At 38.8% G+C, this 23523-nt stretch overlaps 1 protein-coding gene across 2 annotated transcripts in view; it reads right to left on the reverse strand.

Annotated features, from left to right (window-relative positions):
• Positions 1-23523, reverse strand: part of LOC123963079 (E3 ubiquitin-protein ligase CBL-B-like) — an 87388-nt gene that overhangs the window by 35792 nt on the left and 28073 nt on the right. For both annotated transcript variants that reach the window (XM_046039604.1, XM_046039603.1), the window contains exons 2-7: positions 16067-16213; positions 13051-13207; positions 11752-11873; positions 5567-5704; positions 4983-5070; positions 3983-4114 (exon numbers count right to left, since the gene is read on the reverse strand). In XM_046039604.1, coding sequence (XP_045895560.1) covers positions 3983-4114; positions 4983-5070; positions 5567-5704; positions 11752-11873; positions 13051-13207; positions 16067-16213 — 784 coding nt within the window. The remainder of the gene's footprint in view (positions 1-3982; positions 4115-4982; positions 5071-5566; positions 5705-11751; positions 11874-13050; positions 13208-16066; positions 16214-23523) is intronic.

The following is a 23523-nucleotide window of genomic DNA, read 5'->3' on the forward strand; positions in this document are numbered from 1 at the left end:
ATCTTATCTTAAAGAGCTCATAGTACCTTACTACCCCACCAGAGCACTGCGCTCCCAGAATGCAGGGTTACTTGTGGTTCCTAGAGTCTCCAAAAGTAGACTAGGAGCCAGAGCGTTCAGCTATCAAGCTCCTCTCCTGTGGAACCAGGTTCCAGTTTGGGTTCAGGAGGCAGACACCATCTCCACATTTAAGAGTAGGCTTAAGACTTTCCTCTTTGATAAAGCTTATAGTTAGGGCTGGCTCAGGTGAGTCCTGAACCATCCCTTAGTTATGCTGCTATAGGCCTAGACTACCGGGGGATTTCCCATGATGCACTGAGCTCCTCTCTCCTGTACTTTCTCTCCCTCTGTATGCAACCTCATCCCATTATTGCATGTTACTAACTCGACTTCTCCCCTTTCTCGTAGTCTTGTGCTTTCTCGTCCCTCTCCTCTCTCCTCCTATCACTTCCTGCAGGTGTTTCTGGCTCTGGAGCTGTGGAGTCTGGATCTGTGGTTGCGAGTTGCCTGCTGCCCCCGTGTTCCTGCTCGACACCCTCTGTTCCAATTATTGCTACTAGTCCTATTGTTATTGTAATTATCAACATTACTATTATTATCATTAACACTACTGTAAATATCTGTGCCATTTTTCATTCAGGCTATAGCAACATCACCTTTACTGTCTGTACCTCTCTGTGTGTATATTGTGTAGGCTGCCTCACTCACTCACTCACTCACACGATCGGAGAGCTCAGAGATAACTGTTGTTGTGATTTGGCGCTATATAAATAAAACTGAGAAAATTTAGATATCCTACAGAGATCAAAAACGTTCATTAAACTATTAAAAAAGAAAATTAGAAAATTATTGTTGTTACACATTCATGCCAATGAAGCTAATTTGAATTGAATTGAATTGAGAACAGGATGTGGAATTACACAGATTAGCCAGCTGTGAGCGAGGAGTGTCTGTTCCACCCTAGCTGACTAATTAATATACATAGTGAGAGGAAAGTCAGGGAACCACCGCTGAGTCAATGACCTGAACAGACTGATGCAGGGTGACTCGCTGTCACAGGATAGGAGGGTTCCCCCTCTCTCTCTGACTCACAATTTCACAAATGTAGAGGAAAATATTGAAGCACACATATAAACACACACACTGCATACGTCACTGAATCACTGACTGAGGTTGTGGAGGAGGCAGGTTCACATAGAGATGTCAGGAACAGGAAGTATGACAAACATTGTTAATGTGGGTGCTGCAGAAACCCGCTGTTTACAGAGCATTGGACTGAGCTCTGGGAACACTCGCCTCATTTCCTATACCTACAGCTCTGTTCAGAGCAAAGCCGCCCAAGAAAAAGCTTTCTAGCTTTGTAGTCACGGAAATGAACAGAGCAGCAAACCAAACACTAGTGTGTGTGCGAGAAAAGCTTCTCAAATTTAAATCTTGGTTCATCATCACACTTTGCAGCCACTGTTGCAATTTATCATTTCTTTGTTGTGATAACTTGGAGCAAAAAAATTCAACATCAGTTTGTTCATTCATGCATCGGTCATCATTTTGGTAAAAGCAGCGGTGTACGTACCACTGGCTGCACAGGGCCCACCTGATTACAAAGACCAATGAGGGATAGCGACAATTGCCGCGTGATTGTTGGTGGGTCCTCTCGTGGTTTCACTAACTCTGTCCAGCAGTGATGACTACACTAATACTACCACCTTGCAGATAACACTTACAGTTTAGAGTCATAGTATATCTTTTTAATTTGTCCATATTGAAATGTTTTCAAACTAAAACTGCATGTATTATAAAAAATATATATTATTTCTACCAACCACTTATTTAAAGGTCCAGTGTGTACCATTTAGAAGGATCTATTGACAGAAATGTAATATATTATACATAATTATGTTTTCAGTGGTGTATAAAGACCTTACATAATGAACCGTTATGTTTTTATTACCTTAGAATGAGACATTTATATCTACATAACTGCGGGTCCACCTTACATGGACGTCGCCATGTTGCGCCACTATGTTTCTACAGTAGCCCAAAACAGACAAACAGTGCTACAAAGCGCATTTCGTGACTATACTGAATACGTACAAGAAGAAGAAAAAGAACAACAACAAGTAACGTTAGTACTAGTAGTAGTCAACTGGTTTTTAGAAGTAAGAATATACGCAGAATTTAGCCAAATAGAGGCCCACACGTATCATTATGCACAAGACAGGACAGAGCGTGTCGGCCACTGTAGCGTCTCCTGCTCGCTTGGAAAGGGTGGGGTGAGCTGTGACTGATGGTGTATTCATGTGGTGTCGGAATAATTAGAATCAATTTTTTCTCCTTAAATCTTTATTGCAAAAAGAGAAATTAAATGATGATGCAATACATGAATAAATTATGTATTGCATATAATTTTTTTGCTAACATGTAATTTGTAATATAGTTATAACGGTTAGTTTACTGTCTATGTAGGGTGAACTAGATGTCTGTGTGGGGTTTATATGCTCTGATAATCCAACACACCTTTGTAGAAGCATCCGTGTTGATTCCACATTCCGACTTAAGAGCACATGAACACACACTGAAGTTGGAAGAACGACTTATCAACTTGGGAAATGGGACCATCTGAGGAGCATGTGAATGCACTGTGAACCGCTGGTTGCTTTCTTCTCAAAAGAAAGAAGAAAGAAGTCTTGGTGGGAAGTACTAATTTGCCAATCCAATGTCAACCTTTAGCAAAAAGCAAGTGTTCCTCTGCAGATGGACGTTGATAAGTTAACACCATTGTGAGAATTGTGACACCCCTATTATTGATACATCAGTAATAGGGGTGTCTGACTAACACAATGCAAACAAAAGGCTTGTTATAAATGGAAACGATTACAGTGCTGACTGACAGAAAACCAAAGTGCACCCAACTCCATGAATAAAACATGCACTCATTGTCCTCTGAATCATTTTTCATGTCCTCCCTCACAAAAGCTCCACTGCCAAGCACCTGAAGTACATGTTTGAAAAGCAGTGTTGAGATATGGTTTATTATATCAAACTGTAATACAAAAAAAATAAATAGAGCAAGATTTGCTGTTAGCCTCTACTTCTCATTTAGAAAAAGGACACCAGTGATAGGCTGAACAATTCCATACATATTCAACACCAATAGGAAGATTCAAAATGTCATTAAATGAGGTCTAATATATCTGCTGTCTTACATGAGAGTTAGAACAAACTTTACTTTCATACTTTCAGCCAACTCAAAATAACCTTGCAACTGTGATTACAAGACAGGTTTTTGGGCTTGTGTCCAGGCCTGCAGAGTGAATGTGTGTCTGCCAGAGATCAATAACATCAGTGTCAGTGCAGAACTAGTACATGTCTGGAAAGCCATCTCTCTGAGTGCAACACAGATGTCATATGCATAGGAGGGGGAAGGAAGGAGGTATGAAAGATGGAGGTGGAGAGAGAGGAGAGAAGGGAAGCTCTGGACTTGATGATAATGACTCATTAGGGTAAGGTAATAACAAACACACGGGGCTGGCACAGCTTCTCACACACAAATGCACAATGAACACAGCAGGGCAGCACAGTGCGCTATGAGATGCACACATTACAAACAATAACACACAGCAGGACGCAGCTCTCAGTTTTCTCTTCCGCTACTGACTGATATGTGGAAATTTGATTAGGACAGATGCAAGGACACGGAGGAAATGAGGGAGTTTTTTTAACATGTTTTTTTATCTTGTCCTGGAAGCTGAAAGCTGCTTCAGTACTATTATTCAGTAGTCTAGACTACTATTCAGTAGTCTTTTCTCACTTATATGCCGACACTCATTAATCTAAACAGAAATGAGACATAAAGATGAAGATTCTGGCATTAACCCACAATGTCCCATGTACACAACAGTCAACCAAAGCCACAGCTGTGCCCCTCTGTTCAGAGTTTTGATCTCAAAATCAGTTAATGCAGTATGGTTCATTACGGTACCTGCCAGGCTGTAAGACAGGAAGTGCACATAAGGTGACCACAGGGTTCGATCTTGACGTCTTTGTCGTTCTCAGCACAGATCTTACAAAGCTGGAAGGTGGAGCCCATTTCACAGTACAGCTCATACTGCTCCTGTTCGGACAGAGCAAACTCCTGTTAGTCATAAAGCAAAGCACGTACCAAGCTACGTGAAAACAGCCATGGAAATACACACACACAGTATACATAAGCAAGCACACAAGTGTCCCACCCAGATGTTTAATTTCGTGATGTTTTCAGGGATTTCCCATCACTAATTCAGAGTTATTCATGACTTTTTGTCATGGTTAATGATGTTGTCAAAAGGGGTATTTTTCATCTCAGTTTGGGTAAAATCACTGTGGAAAAGAAATCAAATTACAAGGAATTTGTAAAATCCCCTAACAGTAATTTTCCTGTTTATAATACACTTTTCACAATATAATCATCAGAAACTCCTCACCATACAACACCAGCCTATCATTTTCTTCTCATACATTATCATCTGATCAGGTTGCTTAAAATGGGCTTGAGACACACAGTAGTAGGCTGTCCAACAGAAGATGATTTCCCTTCACCACTCAGACATCAATATATGTAAACACTACGCCTTACTGGATGAACATACCACATCACACTCTCTCACTGGTCATTTTCAAACTGGAACAACGTGGTGGCACAAAAATTAGTCTCTGAATAAATCTTAGACAAAAAAATGTTCTCTCAGTCAAAACACAATCGTCTGACACAGCAACATAACTAGATGACTGCTTCATTTTAGAAAACATTTCATGTATTTTCTTTTTTTCATATTTGGTCATTTGTCATGTTTAAGTGTGGCGTAAATGTCATAAGGACGTCATGAGTTTACATGAAGTATTCTGGCTTTGTGAGGCTAAGACATTCCATGACCAGTGGAAACTATGAACATTACTCTGCTAATCCAGATGATGAATGTTTTCAGACACACACACAAACCCACTTGTGTCACTTTGATGTGATCATGAGGTGTTGGCTCACATAAACCAGTGAGGTCAGGATTGTAACTGCGCCCATCAGGGAACAAGTAGCTGTGAATGAGAAAAAAAATAACATGGTATCAAGTATGGATTTCACTGACTACTAGTAGCAGAGCCATAAGCAATATGAGCCCTTGTAGTAGGTTTTTTCTTTAAATGCTTAACAGTGACTTTAATTAACCCTGACATATGACTGACACAAAATATCAGTCATGAACAGATTTTTAGTCTAGAGAAGAGAATGCTGTGCACTAAATGGAGGAAAGAATGCTTGATTTGTCTGGGGCCCTGTCAGATGGCCTGGAAGATCCTATTGAGGCTGTCAAACAAAAAAAATGTTTCATCTATGAAGTAGCTTTCAGAAAAGAAATGACGTCGTCATGGGGCACCACTCTCTCATCTGCCAAGAAACATTTAAAGATACAGTATGCAAATCAGATGCGACTGACTGAGACAAAGTTAATAATTTCTCATGTGTATACAGCACACACACAGTGGAAAGCATAACTGATCAATACACAAACAGACAGTGAGCTAGGTTACTTACAAGCCCTCCCTGTAGCCATCGATGAGGGCCTGGAACAGCGGTTTGTTGTGGGGGATGGTCTGCAGTATGTTGCCATCGTTGGTCACATAGCCGATGGCCCATTGACCCAGCCGTGTACAACTCAGTCTGAAGATGTAACTGTCAGAGAGGGAAAGAGGACAGGAGTGCATGGTTCACACACACACACTGCAAATCAAAACCTGTATAACAAACTTGAAATGATGATGTAAAAGCAACTGTTTTTGAGCGTTATGTTCCCTGTGATATCATACAGAAATCACTGGGTGGACAATACATTATTTACTTTTAATAATAAAAAGTTGTGTTTTTAAATAAATGTAAAAACTATAAAATCCGTATCTAACTTTGACTAGTCATATAGCTTAATATTATTAATACAATTAATTCACATTATGATTATATGATCACATCTTGTTCATGTTTTAACTTTTTTTAATTACTTAAAAATGAGTATTTTTACAGGCACTACTAATATATTATTCAATATTGGAAAAGAAAGTGTGGGGACTGGACTGAGCATAAGCAGATCTGGAAACTATAACCAGCAACAGCATCTCCCGACACAACAAGAGGACAAGCCAGAGGAAACATAGGAGAAGGAAGAGAGGAAAGAGGGATATAGCAGTACATTTAAATTAAAAGTGCGCAATACACTACTTTAGAATTCATTATTCAATTTTGTATATATATATATATATATATATTATATACATATATATATATATATATATATATATATGGAACAGCCTGCTCTGGAACAGCCTGCCCGAGGAAATCAGGTCAGCTGAGTCAGTGAACTCTTTTAAGTCCCTTCTTAAAACATACTTTTATAGGAGAGCTTTTCCCGATCTTATTTGACTTTATTTTATCCCTTTTATTTTATTGTATTTTACTAAATTTATATTAAATTTTCATGCTCTTATCTTTTTTTGTATTATTCTTTACACTTGTTAAAGCACTTTGTAACTTGTTTTTGAAAAGTGCTCTACAAATAAGGATTATTATTATTATTATTATTATATACATACACACACACACACACACACACACACACACTTATATACATATATATATGATCAAGAGGGCGCAGCGGTGGATGGCAGCCTCTGGATTACGCTCTGTTGTGCTTTTTGTGTTTTTGTTTATTAACTCTGTTTTCTGCCGTCCCTCTCTGGTAACTTTTACCAGAGAAGAGCTCTTAAACATCAGACTTTCAACTGCTCACACTATTCTACCGCTCCTGATCTAAATGGAACTTTCCTGGTGTTATTAGTTGGAGGAGCGGCAGCTCTGTATGGGATCCTCCGGAGGCGACGAAGGGGAAAGCGTGCCGGCGCTTTAAACTGAGACAGCGGGGTTTTTGCACTGCGCTCCCTTCTACCCACCTGGCGAATGTCCCATCTCTGGCCAACAAAATGGATGCTGCTGAATGAACTGCTGCTCCTCAACAGAACTAACTCGAACTTCTGCAGATCTGCCGCCCTCTGTTTTACCGAGTCCTGGCTCACTGAGCACATCCCAGACAGCGTACTTCACCTACCGACTGCATAACTGCATAAGGGGGCGGCTGTGGCTCAGGGGGTAGAGTGGGTTGGTCATTAATCGACCAACCCGCTCTACCCCGGCGGTTCAATCCCTGGCGCCTCCTTGGGCAAGATACTGAACCCCGAATTGTATGAATGTGTGTGTTGTGTTAGTTTCTGTTTGAGCACTTAGGCTCAGTGAGTGAATGGTGAATGCAGATGTAGTGTAAAGGCGCTTTGAGTGGTCTAGAAAGGCAAATACGGAGCATTTACAGTCATGAAGTCCTTTGAAAGGCTGGTGTTGGCCCACCTGAAGGACATTGCTGGACCCCCTGCAAGGGGCCTGCACAGTGCTAACATGTCAGTGGATGATTACATCATCCACTGACATGTTAGCCATCAAACATCTCGACTCTCCAGGGACACATGAAAGGATTCTGTTCGTGGACTTCAGCTCGGCGTTCAACACCATCATGCCGGACATCCTCAGCACCAAACTCACCCAGCTCACTGTGCCAGCCTCCACCTGTGGATCACAGACTTCCTGACTGACAGGAGTCAGCAGGTGAGGCTGGAGAACATCACATCCAGCACCTGAACTATGAGCACTGTGCTCTCCCCACTGCTCTTCTCCCTCTACACCAACGACTGCACCTCAGGAGACCCATCTGTCAAACTCCTGAAGTCCGCAGACGACACAGCAGTCATCGGCCTCATCTGGGACGGTGATGAGTTGGCCTACAGACAGGAGGTTGATCAGCTGGCTCTCTGGTGCGGTCAGAACAACCTGCAGCTTAACACGCTCAAAACTGTGGAGATGACTGTGGATTTCAGGAGGAGCCCCCCCACTCTGCCCCCCATCACCATCCACTATTTCCCAGGACCTGAAGTGGGAGCCCAACACGGACACCATCCTGCGCCAGCTCAGGAAGCTCTACCTGCCTAAGGAGCTGCTGATCCAGTTCTACACAGCCATCATCCAGTCTGTTCTCTGCACCTCCATCACTGTCTGGTTTGGATCTGCCACCAAAAAGGAGCAGACTACAATGGACAGTCAGGACTGCAGAAAAAATAATCGGTGCCAACCTGCCCTCCATTCAGGACTTCCAGAGTCAGGAAACGGGCAGGAAACATCACTGCAGATCCATCTCACCCCGGACACAATCTGTTCCAGCTTTTCCCCTCTGGTAGGCGCTACAGAGCACTGTACGCCAAAACCAACAGACTCAGGAACAGTTTCTTCCCACAAGCCATCACTCTGATGAACAGCTGATTTCTGACTCACAGTGTCAGGAACAATTCCTGTGCAATAACCCAGTAACTCTGCCTCTAATCAGCCACCTGTTTACTGGTTTCCACTTATTATTTATTTATTCATCATTCTCTATTTCAGTGCTGCTCATACTATGTCATATTGTATATACTGTATACTAATACACCTACCTCAGGTCATAAGGTCATAGGTCTTATTTATTTTTTCCAGCCTTTGCACTATGCTCCATCACACTGTGTACATGTGTACATGTATGTGTATGTGTACCTGTATATCACATCCACCTTCAACATGTACATAATGAGAATAATAGTTTACTCTTGCATCCTTTGCACTCTGATCACTGCACTATTTGTCAATATGTCTATATTGTTTTGTTCATAGTGTGTATATTAGCGTTGTCTACTCTGTAGTTTGTGTCTGATTTTAATAAGTAAGCACATCGTTAGCAATGTACAATCCTGAGTCAAATTCCTCGTATGTATACACATACCTGGCAATAAAACTGATTCTGATTCTGATTCTATAAAAAACCAGATGATGTTTTGATCACACATGACTACTTGTCCTTCCCAAATTTCTGTTGATAAATGCATCTATGCACAACAGCGGAACACATTTTATAGTTTTGAACAGCTTATTTTATATGTGATTTTGCATAGATTTACCATGATAAATATATTAATACCAGAAAATATCGTAATTAATGCTGTGAAAATGATTTAACATCCATAATAAGTGATGCAATTATGATTTTTTTTAAGACTTTTATCTGTGCACACCCATAATTCAGTTAATATAAAATGGTAATGGTCCAAAATAGTGTATTATTATTATTATTACATGCTGTTCTTGCTCCCACTGTTTGTTAGTGAGAAATTAATCTTATGAGACATTAAAACATTTATTTCTCCCTCAAACATAGAGTAGGAGATATTCTGGCCTGCTCACTGACCATAATTTGGATATTTATATTTTAGTAAATAACAAAAACATTATTAATCATTATAAAGCTATATAATTTATATGTTTGTTAGAGTAAAGTAATCAAATGTAATAAGTTATTTTGATTACTTTACATTACATTCTAACAGGGTAACTAGCAATCTGTAACGACTAGATTATAAAAGCACCTTCCCAACACTGATTACAACTCACACACTTCAAACAGATGTGGTGAACTATGAACATTCTACCATCGCCTTTATATAAAAACTAAACTGCAACAAACAATGATGATTCAAGCTTTATCACAGAGGGATTTCCTTGTTCACATCACAGCTGAATACAGCAGAAACGGCTCAGCACAAGGCGGTAGAATCTGAATATGAAAAAGATGTGAAGAAAGCAAAAGTGAAGGTATTACAAATGTAGTCCATCAGAAGCACTGGGCTAGAGCAAGACCACAGTATGATCCTTCCTCAACCAACAACAAAGGCACCATGCTAAACCCACCAAGGCTTTGACTGAAAATAGACGTGGGAAGGCAGTTTGACAGTTTCAGGCTGCAGCTCTGATGCTAATAAGCTGTGTTTTGCAGAGTGAAGAGCTTTGCAGAGGACAGAAAGTATGCCTGTCTGTGTACATGATAATGAAATGCAGTCACACATTCATTAAGCTAATCATCACTTTCAGTGTGATAACTGTTTGGTGTTATGATTTAATTCAGATATGATCTAAGATACATTGTGGGTCGACTTTTCACCAATCTCTAATCTTCTAATTCTAAGTGCATGCGTATTTGTGTGTTTGAGTGTGTGTCTGACTGAGCTGAAGTGGTAATGTGGTGGCTCATGCGATATGGCTGCCCTCCCCCACACAGCTGTGTGTGTGTTTGTTCCAGTGTTGGTTCATGGTATTTGCATGATTCACTCGATGAATCAGTCTCACACTGGCCTGTGTCGTTTCATTAATCTCAAAAAGACACACACTTAAAACCTGCAGGTCCTGCAGGTCCTGCACGTCCGCAGGCACAAATGCAGTCCCAAGAACACGGGGCTGTGGTGTACTGACAGCGAAAAGTGACATTATTCGACTCTGTTTTCACACGAAAAACCAGCTATTTCCAGCGCTCCCACCAAGCAACTTTTTACATCGTAAAAATGTCAGTGGTAAGAAGGTTATATTTTCAGGCAAATCAATATTTAATCACTTTAATACTGAAAACTACAACTTGTAATTGTCTTGCAATGAATAGAGACAATGTGCTAGCAGACTTCATTGATGCAGTGCTTTGGTCTGGCATTCCTCTTCGCTAATTTGATCTTTTTACTTACTGGCTATGCAAAACAGAAGGAATTGCTCATTGCTAGGGGTGTGAATCTTTCAGTATCTAACGATTCCATTCAAAAATCAATTCTTGATTCAAAGTGCTAATTCCTGGATATATTTTTTTTCACAAAAGAAAAATATTTGTGTGCAGAGTGAATTTCATCAGAACTTGAAACAAAACAAGCCAAACAATTAAATGTTCAGGGGCATTTCAGGGTTACACCTGTCCAGCCACACGTGCAACATTAGCTTGTTGCATCATTTGGTCTGGAGGTAGGCAGAGCGGTCATCTAGTAACCGGAAGGTTCCCGGTTCGATCTCCTGCTCTTCCACAGAAAGTGTTGAAGTGTCCTTGAGCAAGACACAGTGAACCCCTAACTGCTCCTGAAGAGCAGGTTGGCACCTTGCATGACAACCTCTAGCATCAGTGTATAAATGTGTGTGTGTGTGTGTGTGTGTAAATGTTGGCATGTGTTTTAAAGCACTTTGAAATTTTTTCTTTGACATTATGCTAAAAAAGAACGAGTTAATCCAAAGTGTTATCCGACCACCTATGTTAGCAAAGTTGTTTCACCGACAGAGGTTTAGCCGCTAGCTATGATATTGATGTGAACACTTCTGTACTTTTACTTAAGATTTTGAATTGTATTTTTAAGTATTTCTAAGAGTTTTTTTCACGGTTTCTTGTTAGGTTGAACTTGGTGAATCTGCTCTTCCTATTTTCAGCTCTGGTCATCAGCAGTGTATCTTGGTTAAACATACATGTTACCTGTGTGCAACGTTTTGAGTTGCTATAGCAACCTGCAACCTACACCATGTGGCTTTGTTGGACTATCTGCACTTCCATGAAGAATGCCAGAATAAACTAATATTTGAACTATTGCTTTCCACAATACATCAATCGTATACAAACATATATAGATATGGAAAAAACACCGATACTAAATGAAGTTTCTTATAACATTAATAATATAGTAACAATAAGAATGTTTCTTTTCTGACTTTGATGTTCCTCAATTAGTCATAAATATTTAATGTTAAGGAGAAATACTTAAGATTTGAAACCAAGTTTCAAAGTACACACACAGTTACCATACCTGCCAGGCTTGTTGATGTACTTGTGCAGTCGAGCCTTGACTTCATCATAGGTAAGGAAGGCCATGTAGCCAGGGTGTGTCACTGCCAGGAAATTCCAGTTCCTCAGAATTGATCCCCATGGCTGAAAAAGACCACCCAATGTTGTTTAAACTTATTCATATTTCATGTTTTCAACATAAAGTCATGTTGAGTCAGTGCTTCTGCCACAAATGAATTCTTTGTCTGTTGTCAAATTCACAAACAGCAAACTGAATGAGATGCAGTGGCAGAGGTTTCTCGTATCTGGCCAGCTCGACAAACGAGGAGTTTGGGAAGCAGCTCGTGCACTGCAGCCAATTGTGTTTCGCTCTGTTTACAACTGGTTTGAGGTTATCTGCAGGACAGAGTTGCACGCGTGCGAAACACTTGATGTGGAAGAGAAGAAGATAACATTACTGCTAAGGGATTGTGTTTATTTAATGGCTCAGCAGAAAAGATTTAGACGCTATAAAAATAGCATCATGTGGCTTTGTTGGACTACACGTACTTTGCATGTAGACTATATGGACCCTCATGATCAAAAGTTATAAAAAGCCAAGATTCTCCTGAGAGGATCACTATATCATCACCATGATTTGTTACCAAGTTTTTCTCCTTTGTCATTCTCACCTTCATGTGGACTCTCTGATCCCTCTCCTCCCTTCCACCAGGATCCCCAACTAGTAAATCAACCAGGCCAGGGCACATCCTCAACTGACACACAGGTTACACCAGCCTGGAAGTGGCTACCCAGGATGCAGTCAGTCAATGGCAACTCCTACCCATGACTATATTTGCTTTAGTAGACCATTTTGCACTAGCACCTGATCACCCATCATTTGCTTGATAAAAAACCCACAGATATTGTGACACTGATCACAACACATCTACAAAGTTACTTATTAGGTTGAATCCTATAGTCCAAGTGCCCTTAAGATCAGATCTCTGTGCACCTCTCAGCAAGAAAAGCTTGACAGATCCCATTGTGACTGAAAGTACGGTCTGAGTTCAGCTCTCATTTCAAGCACAAACAAGCACCCCTACTTTAGTCAACATCCTGCTTAAGCCTGCTCTTCTAGATTCTGCTTTCACACTATGGTTCAGGAAGAGTTAAGATGTATAAGGGATCTTATTCGAGACAAACAGATTCATATTTTCTGGGGAAAAAAACAGCAAAACATTCAATGGGCAAAAGCCTCTGACACTAATGCAAATGGCAAAACCTGTTATACCTAAATACAGTATGTGTCTAAATCATTTGATTCACAGGTTTGACCAACCTGGAAGAGGCGTGTGAAAATATCAAACTCAAACACAGAAATGTAGTCGTTGCAGGTGAGGTCGATTGTGGATTTGAGGGCCATGGCCTCCAGGCCCGAGCTGATGTGATGCACTTCGTGAAGGCACTGTCGGAAGACTTTCCATGGCACTATTGTCCTGCAAGTCCAATCATAAAAGCATAGATACAGCAACTTGAGAGACAAAATTGTATTTAATTAAACAATGCATCTTTATTGATACAAATGTACATTTGACAAATGTACATTTGACAAATGTAGTGCAAAAGATTCTGTATACAACATCAAATTCACTGAATTCAGCTGATGTATGAAGATTGATAGATAAGGTTAAACTTTTGTTCTACTCGTATAGCTGTTCCAGGTTTCGATTAGATCAAACAATAGAAAGAAAAGAAAAACAGTTGCTATTTCTATTTATAAAGTATATTAAAGAAATGGTGAAGTCTGGTAGTACAAACTCAGGAAGAGAATCTCACCAACGACTGACGTGACATTTGAATATAATAAGGCCATGGGAAACAAAGGTGTCTGCTGGTGATGCAATTTAAATGCCAAATGTCAAATTATCAAATGTATTTGTGGACTGTGATCATCAACAGCCTCATTGGCTTTTACACTCTGCTGATGTGGTCAAACACAATAAGTTTATCTCATACTAGCTAGCTTCCTGACATAGTTCAAACTTTAAAAACAGTACAAAACTAAAATGCACTGTTACACACAATTCATTAAATTAGAGCACCTACAGAGAGATTAGTATACTGTAGCACTAAACAAACAACAAGTTTTTGTACATAATGAAGGATGAGATGATCAGTGGTCTAAGACTTTTTTACCTACCAACTGCTAAACCTAAAGCCCAACACAGCATGTCATTGTTGTTTTCATTTTATGATGTATCTCAAGAGGCTGCACCACATCAAGGTGGAGATAAGCACAAAGGAGACAAGAAAACTCTTGCACCAAATACTTCTGAGAACCGTAATTCATCACAATTGAAAAATGTTTAATTACAAGTGAGTAAAACATTTTTGAATGTATGAAATAATACAGGAACTGTACATTTTGTTGAACTCTCTGATATGAGATCCATAGCTCTGTTTATTGTACTGACATGATGGCAATTGTGGCTCTGCAGCAAAAACAGAAATGTATATTTGCAATGAAGGTAAAACCCTATAAATCCACAAGGCCTACCAATATGAGAAGTGGCCACTCCATCATGAGGACATTTCCAAAGGCTCAAGAGGAATGTCTCAAGTGAACACTTCCTTCTCGCCAGTTCCAGTGTTGTGCCTGTGAGGGCCAAGGGCCAAGCTTTTTTTAATTTTACCTCTTAGCCTCAAGCACTCAAGTGTGGAGACGTGTCTTAGCTAAAAGCCCTTCTGCTATTCTTATGATGTTCTTCCCTTTTTAAACTTAATATTATTATAATGTTATTGTTGCATTGTTGCTGCAACCACAAGGAGTGAGAGTACAGCCCACTCAGAGCTGAGCAGATTCACTTTTGATAGTATTCAAGGCTGTAAAATAAAAGAAGCAACCCAGTGCTGACATCCCTCTATGGCTCAACGAATTGCCAACCACAACTTTAATATTCACTTGTCTCTATGCATTAGCTGGGACAACTGTGATTGAATGATTCAGTATATTTATGACCAGGGAAACTCTTTTCAAGGCTCGGTTCTTGCAGATGCATGTTTCTCTGGACAGTGTTTCCCGGTTTGGCTGCAGTTTGGGGGATATTAACATTAATGTTAGAAGATATCCACTTGATTTGTCTAACTCGAGTGGCTGGAACAGGAGGAATGATTGCACCAAGCAAAACCTGTTTCAGTGTTCATATGAACACCTAACTATTTCTTTAGGACAGATTTGAAAAATTGTGAACTTTCTGACATTTTACAGACCAAACTACTAATCAACGAAATAAACTGCAGCCCTTAAGATTTTCCATTAATAAAAAACTTATATTGACAATGTGGCAGTTGTAAAGTAAATCCTTGTCTCTGATTGATTATTCCTGCTCTGAGCATATATGTGATTAATCATGTGATCACTTGAGATTTTAACATAGGGCTGCACATAACAATTATTTTTCAAATCGATTAATCTAATGATTATTATTTCAATTAGTCGATTTATCTATTTCTGTGTTTTCTAATTTCATTAATAAATCAATATTTTATTCAATCATCCTGATGAAGTACATTAGAATAAAATGATAATAGTAGCAGATCCTAAAATGAATCCAATTTCCACATCACTGATGTGTTTTAATAACAATAACAGACATTAATTAGGCTACTTTACTTACAACTTTAAATGACTTAAAACTACTTTCTGACATGGATTTATTGAGTAATATGCAGTACGATGATCACAGGCAAATGTATTTCTGCATCAGTGTGGGGCAAAGAAAACAAGTGAAACAATTCACAGAATGTACAGTCACAGATTGTCTGTAATTTTAGTTTCAGCTGTTTTCTCGCTCATTAAATAAACAGAAAATATGAAACGGCCGACTATTAGATGACACACGGTGTAACGTTACGTTATCATGATGGAACGGGGCAGAAATTACTTTTAACATGAAGGCGCAGAAGAAATATTTAAAAAATCAATTTATAAACACTAACATTTTTTGTTAATTCAATGAAATATGGCATTTCCAACTGGAACTTTATCTGCATTATAAAGGTGGGATAAGTGAGAACTTAGAAGGTAGAATTCCAACACCATGACAAATACCATGATAGAGTGAACAACGATACAGAAAGTAATGTAACTAGTGTTAGCTAGGTTGTGGATTCACAAACTGATGCTACATCTCTCCTTCATGTCATTATTTGGAGAAACAGCATGCGGACATTTGAGTGATTTAGAAAGTGATAGTATGCTGCAGATTAAAAGACAGGAAAAGAGCAGCAGCAGCTTCACCACATCACCCAATGAAATCTTGACCTTGATGCAAAAGACAGCAAGACATACTTACTTTTCTCCAAAAAATTTCCTCCAGAAGTCAGCAGCATCAGCTTTGGTGATCCTGAAAGTGTCCCCTTGGAAGTGTCCTCCGGGGAAGATGGCTTTGATTTCAGCCAGCATGTGGCTGAAGATCAGAGACAGCTTGGTCAGGTTCCTCCTGCAGAGAAGACGCCAGAAAAGAAAGGAAACAGTTGGTGCACCATAGTAGCCTCACATGTATGACAGACACTGTTCAATAAATAAATAAATAAAATTTTTATCGTTGACAACATATGGGGAAAAATATTTTATCAATACATTTGTTTTCAAACTCTGTTACCAGCTGGACATTGAAAGCCTCAAGTTTCTTGTCAGGCCTGTTAAAATGTTGAAATGCACTGAAACCACTGCTGAGCTGTGGGTAAGTAGCCTATTCGTATTACTGGTTACTGTATTTGTAAACAGCACAACTGTTTTAGGCTATAGCTTAAATATAATAGAATAGTAATTTAATTTGTACAGTAATTTGAAAAGCATTTGAAACAGCTGCAATGTATTTTTATTTATTCTGTAGTCAGTCCAAAAAATTCAGTGGCTTTATATTCATGTTATAAATAGTGCTGGGCAACGATTAAAATCTTTAATCGCGATTAATCGCATGATTTTCTGCGATTGATAACATAGTTAAGTGTAAAGTTGAATAACGAGTTCTAAAATAGTGTATTGCGCACTTTTAATTAAAATGTACTGCTATATACAAGTGCAATAACATGTGGTTTGCAAACACTTTAAACAAATGAGGTGATTTTTCTCAGCAGTATTCCATTTACACAGTAGCAATAAAATATTTCTTGTAAATCTCAACTTAAACATTAAAGTAATTAAATCAAATATAAAACCAAAGTAATTTGCCACAGCCAAGGCATTACCTTTTATCTAGCTTGTTAAAATAAGTTACCATCAGAGTCCGATCATAACATCATAACAGGCACCTTCTGAGCAACAGGTTAACATATATAAATCTGAACAGGTATCAGCAGAAACATTTTTTTTTTTTATCAGGAAGCAGCAGAAACAGTTTAGGTTCAGTAGCAAGCGTCCCTGTTAGAGTGAGGTGAAGTGGTCGCCTCACGCGTGCGCCCGTTCTGTTCACCTGAGCAAAGAGCAGCACCGCGGGGCCAAAGCGTTGTGATTTTAAGAACATTCCTAAGACCAACATCTTCCCCGATACTAATCAAGACAAGGCAAGTTTATTTGTATAGCACATTTCAACAACAAGGTAATTCAAAGTGCTTTACATAAAACATAAAACCAACATAAGGAAATATAAAAAAGTTTGAAAGCAACATAGGGAAATTTTAAAAAATACTAAAAGTTACAGTGCAGTGTACAATCAGGGTTAAAAGAGTTAAATGGAAAATAAAAACAGGCTGAGAGGTTGAGCAAATAATTGAGTTACAATTATTCTGAAAAGAGAATAAACAGAGAAGTACACTTAATCTACTCTCTCTAGCTAGTCTGTACTCAGGTCCATAGCAATCTTTGGGTCCACTGAAACTCCAAAACCCCTCAGACACTACAGAGAAACCAGGACATGTCTGTCCGCAGGCCACTTTGATCCAGTTATACTCTGGACCCACCTGCGTGTTTACAGGTGGACAGAGGTTCCTGCAAATAACTCAGGTGTGAGATTTAAGACCACTTCCTTCACTCTGTTCAATCTCACTCTCCTTATCTTTTCACTCAATTACCTACTCATTTCTCACCATGTAAATATTTAATTAAAAGCAATGGTAAAAAGCTAAAAACAAAGAAAAAGAAAACAGGACAGTAAAAGTTACAGTGCAGTGTAAATTAGTGTAGTAAATCTTAAATATTTAATTAAAAGCAGTGGTAAAAAGAAAAGTCTTCAGTCTTAATTTAAAAGAACTGACAGTTCTATGTATTGTAGATCATTTACAACCACAAAACGAAAAAGAAGGAAATTTGAAATGAGGGATGTGTTGCGACCTTCCGTTTAATCTGAGGAGTTGAGACTGTATGATGAGGGTTAAGATGGTGGTGTGACGGTGGGGAAGTCATCTAGTAGACATGCTGCAGAAAACAGCAGGGCTTTTTTAATTTGGAGCTGAAGGGCGAGCCAGAGAAGCGATTAAGGAGCATGCCGTGGCTTAATGCGCAGAATTCAAAGAAGAGTGAGCTGGGGGGAAAAAACACAGCAATACAGCATGTGGGCTGTGGGTGCTATATGAGATTATATAATCTATTAACAAGTCTATTGAAAGCATTCTTACTTTGCAGCATTGTTTCACACCTGCCAAAAACTCTTGCACAGTACGTAATGTTTTTTATATAGTACAGACATTATGAATGTAGCATTTCTTTCATCCAAATATTCTTTCTTATTATCTAAAATATTGTAATGTATATTGTTTCGTTTCTTAATGAAAATTTATGATTTTCTTTTGATCTATTTCATTAAAATAGTTAATGTTTTATTACCTCCTGGTCGGTTTCTTTGCTGCTGTAATGTGTGATTTTCCCACTGGGGAGTCTTATATTAGCTTACCTGTTTATTTTCAAGTAAAGGTAACTGTACATTCAAGTATTAGCGATACTTTAATGTGAAAACAGTTCCGTTTCTGAAAAAGGAAAAAACTGTTTTTTATGTATAGTTTTATGTATGTGTGAATGTGTGTTTAAACTTGAAAAGTAAGGTATGGCTCTCTTTTCCATTGATTTATTGAGATGCACAAAACAATATTTAAAATAATTAGGCATACTATGTTTTCCCCTGTGGTTCTCATTATTGTACTGAAATGTTTTTTTCCAATGTGCCATATTTGTCAATAAAAATAATGAAAAAAAAGGTAAAAACTGCACCAGTTCTCAATCACTCATTCTTAAAATGGGTTCTATTTAATCTACAGATAATTTTAACATTGACTGCTACATTTAAATTTTTGGACTAGGAGTATCTGTAATGGAAATCCAGCTATTAAGTAACATTAAACTGGCAGTAGTGGAGCCCTTATCAAATATTTCACTTTGTAATTTGGGATTTACAAATATTAATTTGCATGTAATTGCAATAACAAAACAGAGTTGAGCACTTCCACAGACAGAGAAAAAGTGAGCTGTGAGATTAGGGCTGAAATGGCTGAGATATGAACAGCAGAGTTTAAGCTTGCAGACCAGCAGCCATATAAATTAGCCATATTCCTAAATCCTGAAGGAAGCAAGAAAGGACACTCTTAGGAGGGCTATTTTTGAGCTTTTTCTTTGTGTTGTGTGTAACACTCGAGGGTAACACACAGGCACAAACACTACACATGAGCCCAAGGTGTGAGGGTGTGGGATAAAGACAGTACACTGCCTGCAGGGTGCTGATAACAAGCATTGCGTGTGTGTGTGTGTGTGTTTGTGTGTGTGTGTGTGCATGTGTGTGTGTGTGCGCGTGTGTGTGTGTGTGTGTGTGTGTGTGTGTTGTGTGTGTGTGTGTTTTAATTCTTCTTTCAAACCTGCACAAACAGCCTACGTTTTGTTTATCACACCTCTCATCTGTGTCATAGAACAAACATTCCACTGAATTCATCATTTTAAGTACGTCTGTGTTTGGGATGGCGGGGGTGTGTGTTGTTTAATTTTTCCAATATCAATTCCAATCTAACATGAGCTTCCCCTCAGTGACAAACTATGAATCAAAAAACGTTTACTTTTATTGACAAAAGAAACAACACTTAATATTTTACAATTGCTTTGGCAGAGCTTCTTAACATAAAATGTTATCCTCTTAATCTTGGCCTCAAAGTCTCAAAGTGCACAAAATATATCATACCATGTTCATCATAATATTAACACATGTATGTATTTATCAATGAATTTTAATCATTGTTGGATTTAAAATAAAATAATTATTATTAACTAATGCATTCAAACAGTAACTAATTTTCTACCAATAACAGCACTTCAAAAAACAACAAACAAACATTGCATTTATTGAATATGCTGTAATTCTCTAAATATAAATATCTGACTTACTGTAATAAAAAACAACTCAGGCACGGTCTAGTGATACACATCATTAATACCAACATTTCTCTCCTCTAGATGCAGCCCATCATCACTGCTGAATCAAGCTGATACTGTAATTGATTATGTTTTTCACATAAAAACACACTTATTGAATACTTTATGACAAGCAGCATTGTAAACATCTAATGAAGCTCTACTGATCACAGTCACATCACTACCTACTGTTGGTCAACAGCCACTCCATGTAAACAGAGTAGGAGTGTGATATATGTAATGTTTATACATACAGATGGTTAGTGTAATGAGTGCAATGAGTGAACACACACATAGTTAGTCTGGTAGGCAATTTAACAAAAAGGCTGAATTCATGGGAAATGAGAAGGACATTTTGTTTAGGAGCTTTAGGAGTAAAAAACGTGACTATTCTCTGACATTACAGTCACAAATTTATGAGAGAAACTTCACTTTGCAAGGCTGCAACATCACACACAGGTCTGCCATGTATTATGCATGCACTGGAAAGTTATCTTAAACTTTGCTATCGGATTTAGCAGTAAGGAAATACTGCTGAGTTTAGCCCACAATTACTACCATGCACCTTAGAGACTTTGCCTTGGATTGGGCGTGATTTTAGATTTTTTATGACATTAATTTCAGGGAATTTCTGATTTTTCTTCTTGTAAATTTCATACTTTCATCTAGGAGGGGTTTTTTTTCTCCGTTATTAACCCCGTCCCTGGCTCCCTATTTTTTGGACACGTAGGGGCCTAAAATAATCTATCTAAATATGTAAAAACACTTCGGAGAATTCAATTATAGACTACAGATGGGCTACATCTAAGAAACTATCCCGTTAATTAATTAAGATTCCTCTCTAAAATCACAGAGGCTGCAGTGCTCGCTGTCTGAACAAATCAGGATGAAATCTAAACATTCTATGAAGAGGTGTGTATTAATATCCTACTTCTCATCATTAACACTGAGTACAGATGTGTTGTGTAGTCCACGTGCAGGGTAACCTCGAGTTAACCATGAACAAAACCAGCTCAAAGCAGTTTAGAGATGCGGCGTAAATTACCATGGCAACAGACCTTGGGTAACACCTATCCACCTTTCGTAGTACGGGTTAACCGGGAAGTTACACCCGACAAAGTTACTCCTGAAGTTATCTGGATAAGCCAGTTACCTCGCTTCATAGTACAGGCCACTGAACTTCTTTCTAAAAGCTGTTTTAATTATTTATTATTTAATCTGTCTGGATCTTGCCAACAAATCCAATGTAAAGATTCAAACCAACACTGAATAGATCCTACTTATAAATATTGTATGTGTGTGTCTCACAACCTGATGTCACTTCTTCCTCTGAGACACAGAGCTCCACTGTCCAAAAACTATTAAAAACCCTCAGTGAACCTCACTGCTGCACTTTGTGAAATGTCCCTTTATTGTAGTTTCATTAATCTCAGACCCACTTACATTGCCCTGCTGCCCCAAATACTCACTAGAGCACCACAAGTGGATTCATTCACCATTGAAAATAGTCCCCAACAAAAGTAAATGTAATCTTTGTAAAAACCTATGGGTGTGCGCACACAGGGTAAGGAAATTAGAAAGTACTGAGAGATGGACTGACCACAATGTTGGGTCTTTCGTGGGATGTGTTAGCTAACAAAAACATGCAGCCTTAACATTTAAAATCACAGTCCATGTAAAATGCACTTTTAGCAGTCATCATCAGTGATTCAGTAAGCAGTGCAGCATCCAGCAGGTACAAACTCACTGACAGTTACTTTTGCTAATCTAAGTGTATATATGTATAAAGCATTCAACAGTAACAATGTATAACCTCAGCACCCGTGTCTGTGTATGGCAGGTGTTTGATGTAGTTTTTTTCTATATTCTAGTACCAAGTAAAAAGACACCAGCATGAAGTTTGGTTAAAGTTACAATCTTGAAGATTTCCATTTAAATAAATATCTGTTATGTTACCTCTATCACCGCATGAGGTAACATAACGGTGATCAAGCCAATGGTCCACTGATGAAAGTCCTGGGAAAAATATGCTGTATTAAATAACTGCTAATGCAAAAGAAACATTTCCTACTGCTGCAGCTTCACATTAAAAGCAAGCGATTTGACTAGCGAAACACGAGTTGACTTTTGTTATGAAGTAGTCACAGGAAATCCAATGCGTTTGTCAGCAAGATTAGCACTGACCACTATCGTTCTATCAAAAATGCATAGAAACAAGTCATTTTGGAAATTTTTTGACAGCCGATCCATTTTACATATTCCAGATAGTAATGGAACAGCCAGGAGCTGCCAAGGTGAGCTGTTATTGGATATTTAATAAATACTTTTTGTTACAACTTTAAAGAGGTGGTATTCTGCTTTTTGGCTTTTCCCCTCTCCTTTATTGAGTTATATTCCTTTTTTGTGCATGTAACAGGTTTGCAAAGTGAAAAAGCCCAAAGTCCAGCCCAAAGGGAGTTCCCATCTCCCACAGAAAACTCACAGAAAAGCTCTGAACTGAAAACATCTCGTTTGTAGCCCAGCCCTTCACTTCCTTTACTTGTGACGTCACAATGAAAACGCGGAAGCACACAGCTGGAAGATTTTCATACCGCTTATCCGTCTTTACATTCTGAGGAATGTTGAAACTTAACTTAAAAAAGAGAAAACTGTGTGGCTCACTGGTGTGTGTGTCGCATTGAACATTATGTCACGGCAGTTGTGTGTGGCGTCGCTATGACGACAAGCTACGTTCTATCTCTGGGTACTATCTGCAATGGAAAACGGAGCAGGGCCGAGTAGAGTCCAGTCTATTGATTTGAGCTATGGTAGCATTTATCGGCAATGCAGCATAGATCGTCAGAACACCGGCAACAGTTCAACGTTTAGTCCTAAAAGACGATGCAACTGCGACTCTGTTTGGGCCTGGAAATTCACAATCACAACCTGTAAGTATGCTTTACTGGTTGTGAACTATATTTAAAATAAACACGGCTGAAACACTGTTCAAGTGCGGAGTTGTTGTAAACGTTGGCTAACACAGCTAAAGGTATAGCGATAATGCTAATGTTACACCTGATGTGAAAGCTACTGAGCAAACGTTCAAATTGTTTGGCCAATTTTTATGTAAAATTGAGTTGAAATATGGTGATTTTTGTAGTGGTTTATGGTAAGATGTGGAACAATGATGTTGTGTAACTTATACCACCTGCTAGGTTACGGTCGCAGTCTGAAGCGGCTTTGATTTGGATCACACTACCTTGTTTCTTACGACCCGCTCTTCTCTGCTTCTGATTGGCTAGTAGTCCTTACCTGGGAACTGCGCATGTGCAACTCCCAACAAAGATTTTGTACAAGTAAGATGCATCACTCTGTAGCTCAAGAGCGGAGCGTACAACACATAGAGTGAAAAGAGGAGCTGCAGCAATGTGCAGTATGAGA

The sequence above is a fragment of the Micropterus dolomieu genome, linkage group LG23 (assembly GCF_021292245.1).
Source record: "Micropterus dolomieu isolate WLL.071019.BEF.003 ecotype Adirondacks linkage group LG23, ASM2129224v1, whole genome shotgun sequence".
NCBI classification, from domain to species: Eukaryota; Metazoa; Chordata; class Actinopteri; order Centrarchiformes; family Centrarchidae; genus Micropterus; species Micropterus dolomieu.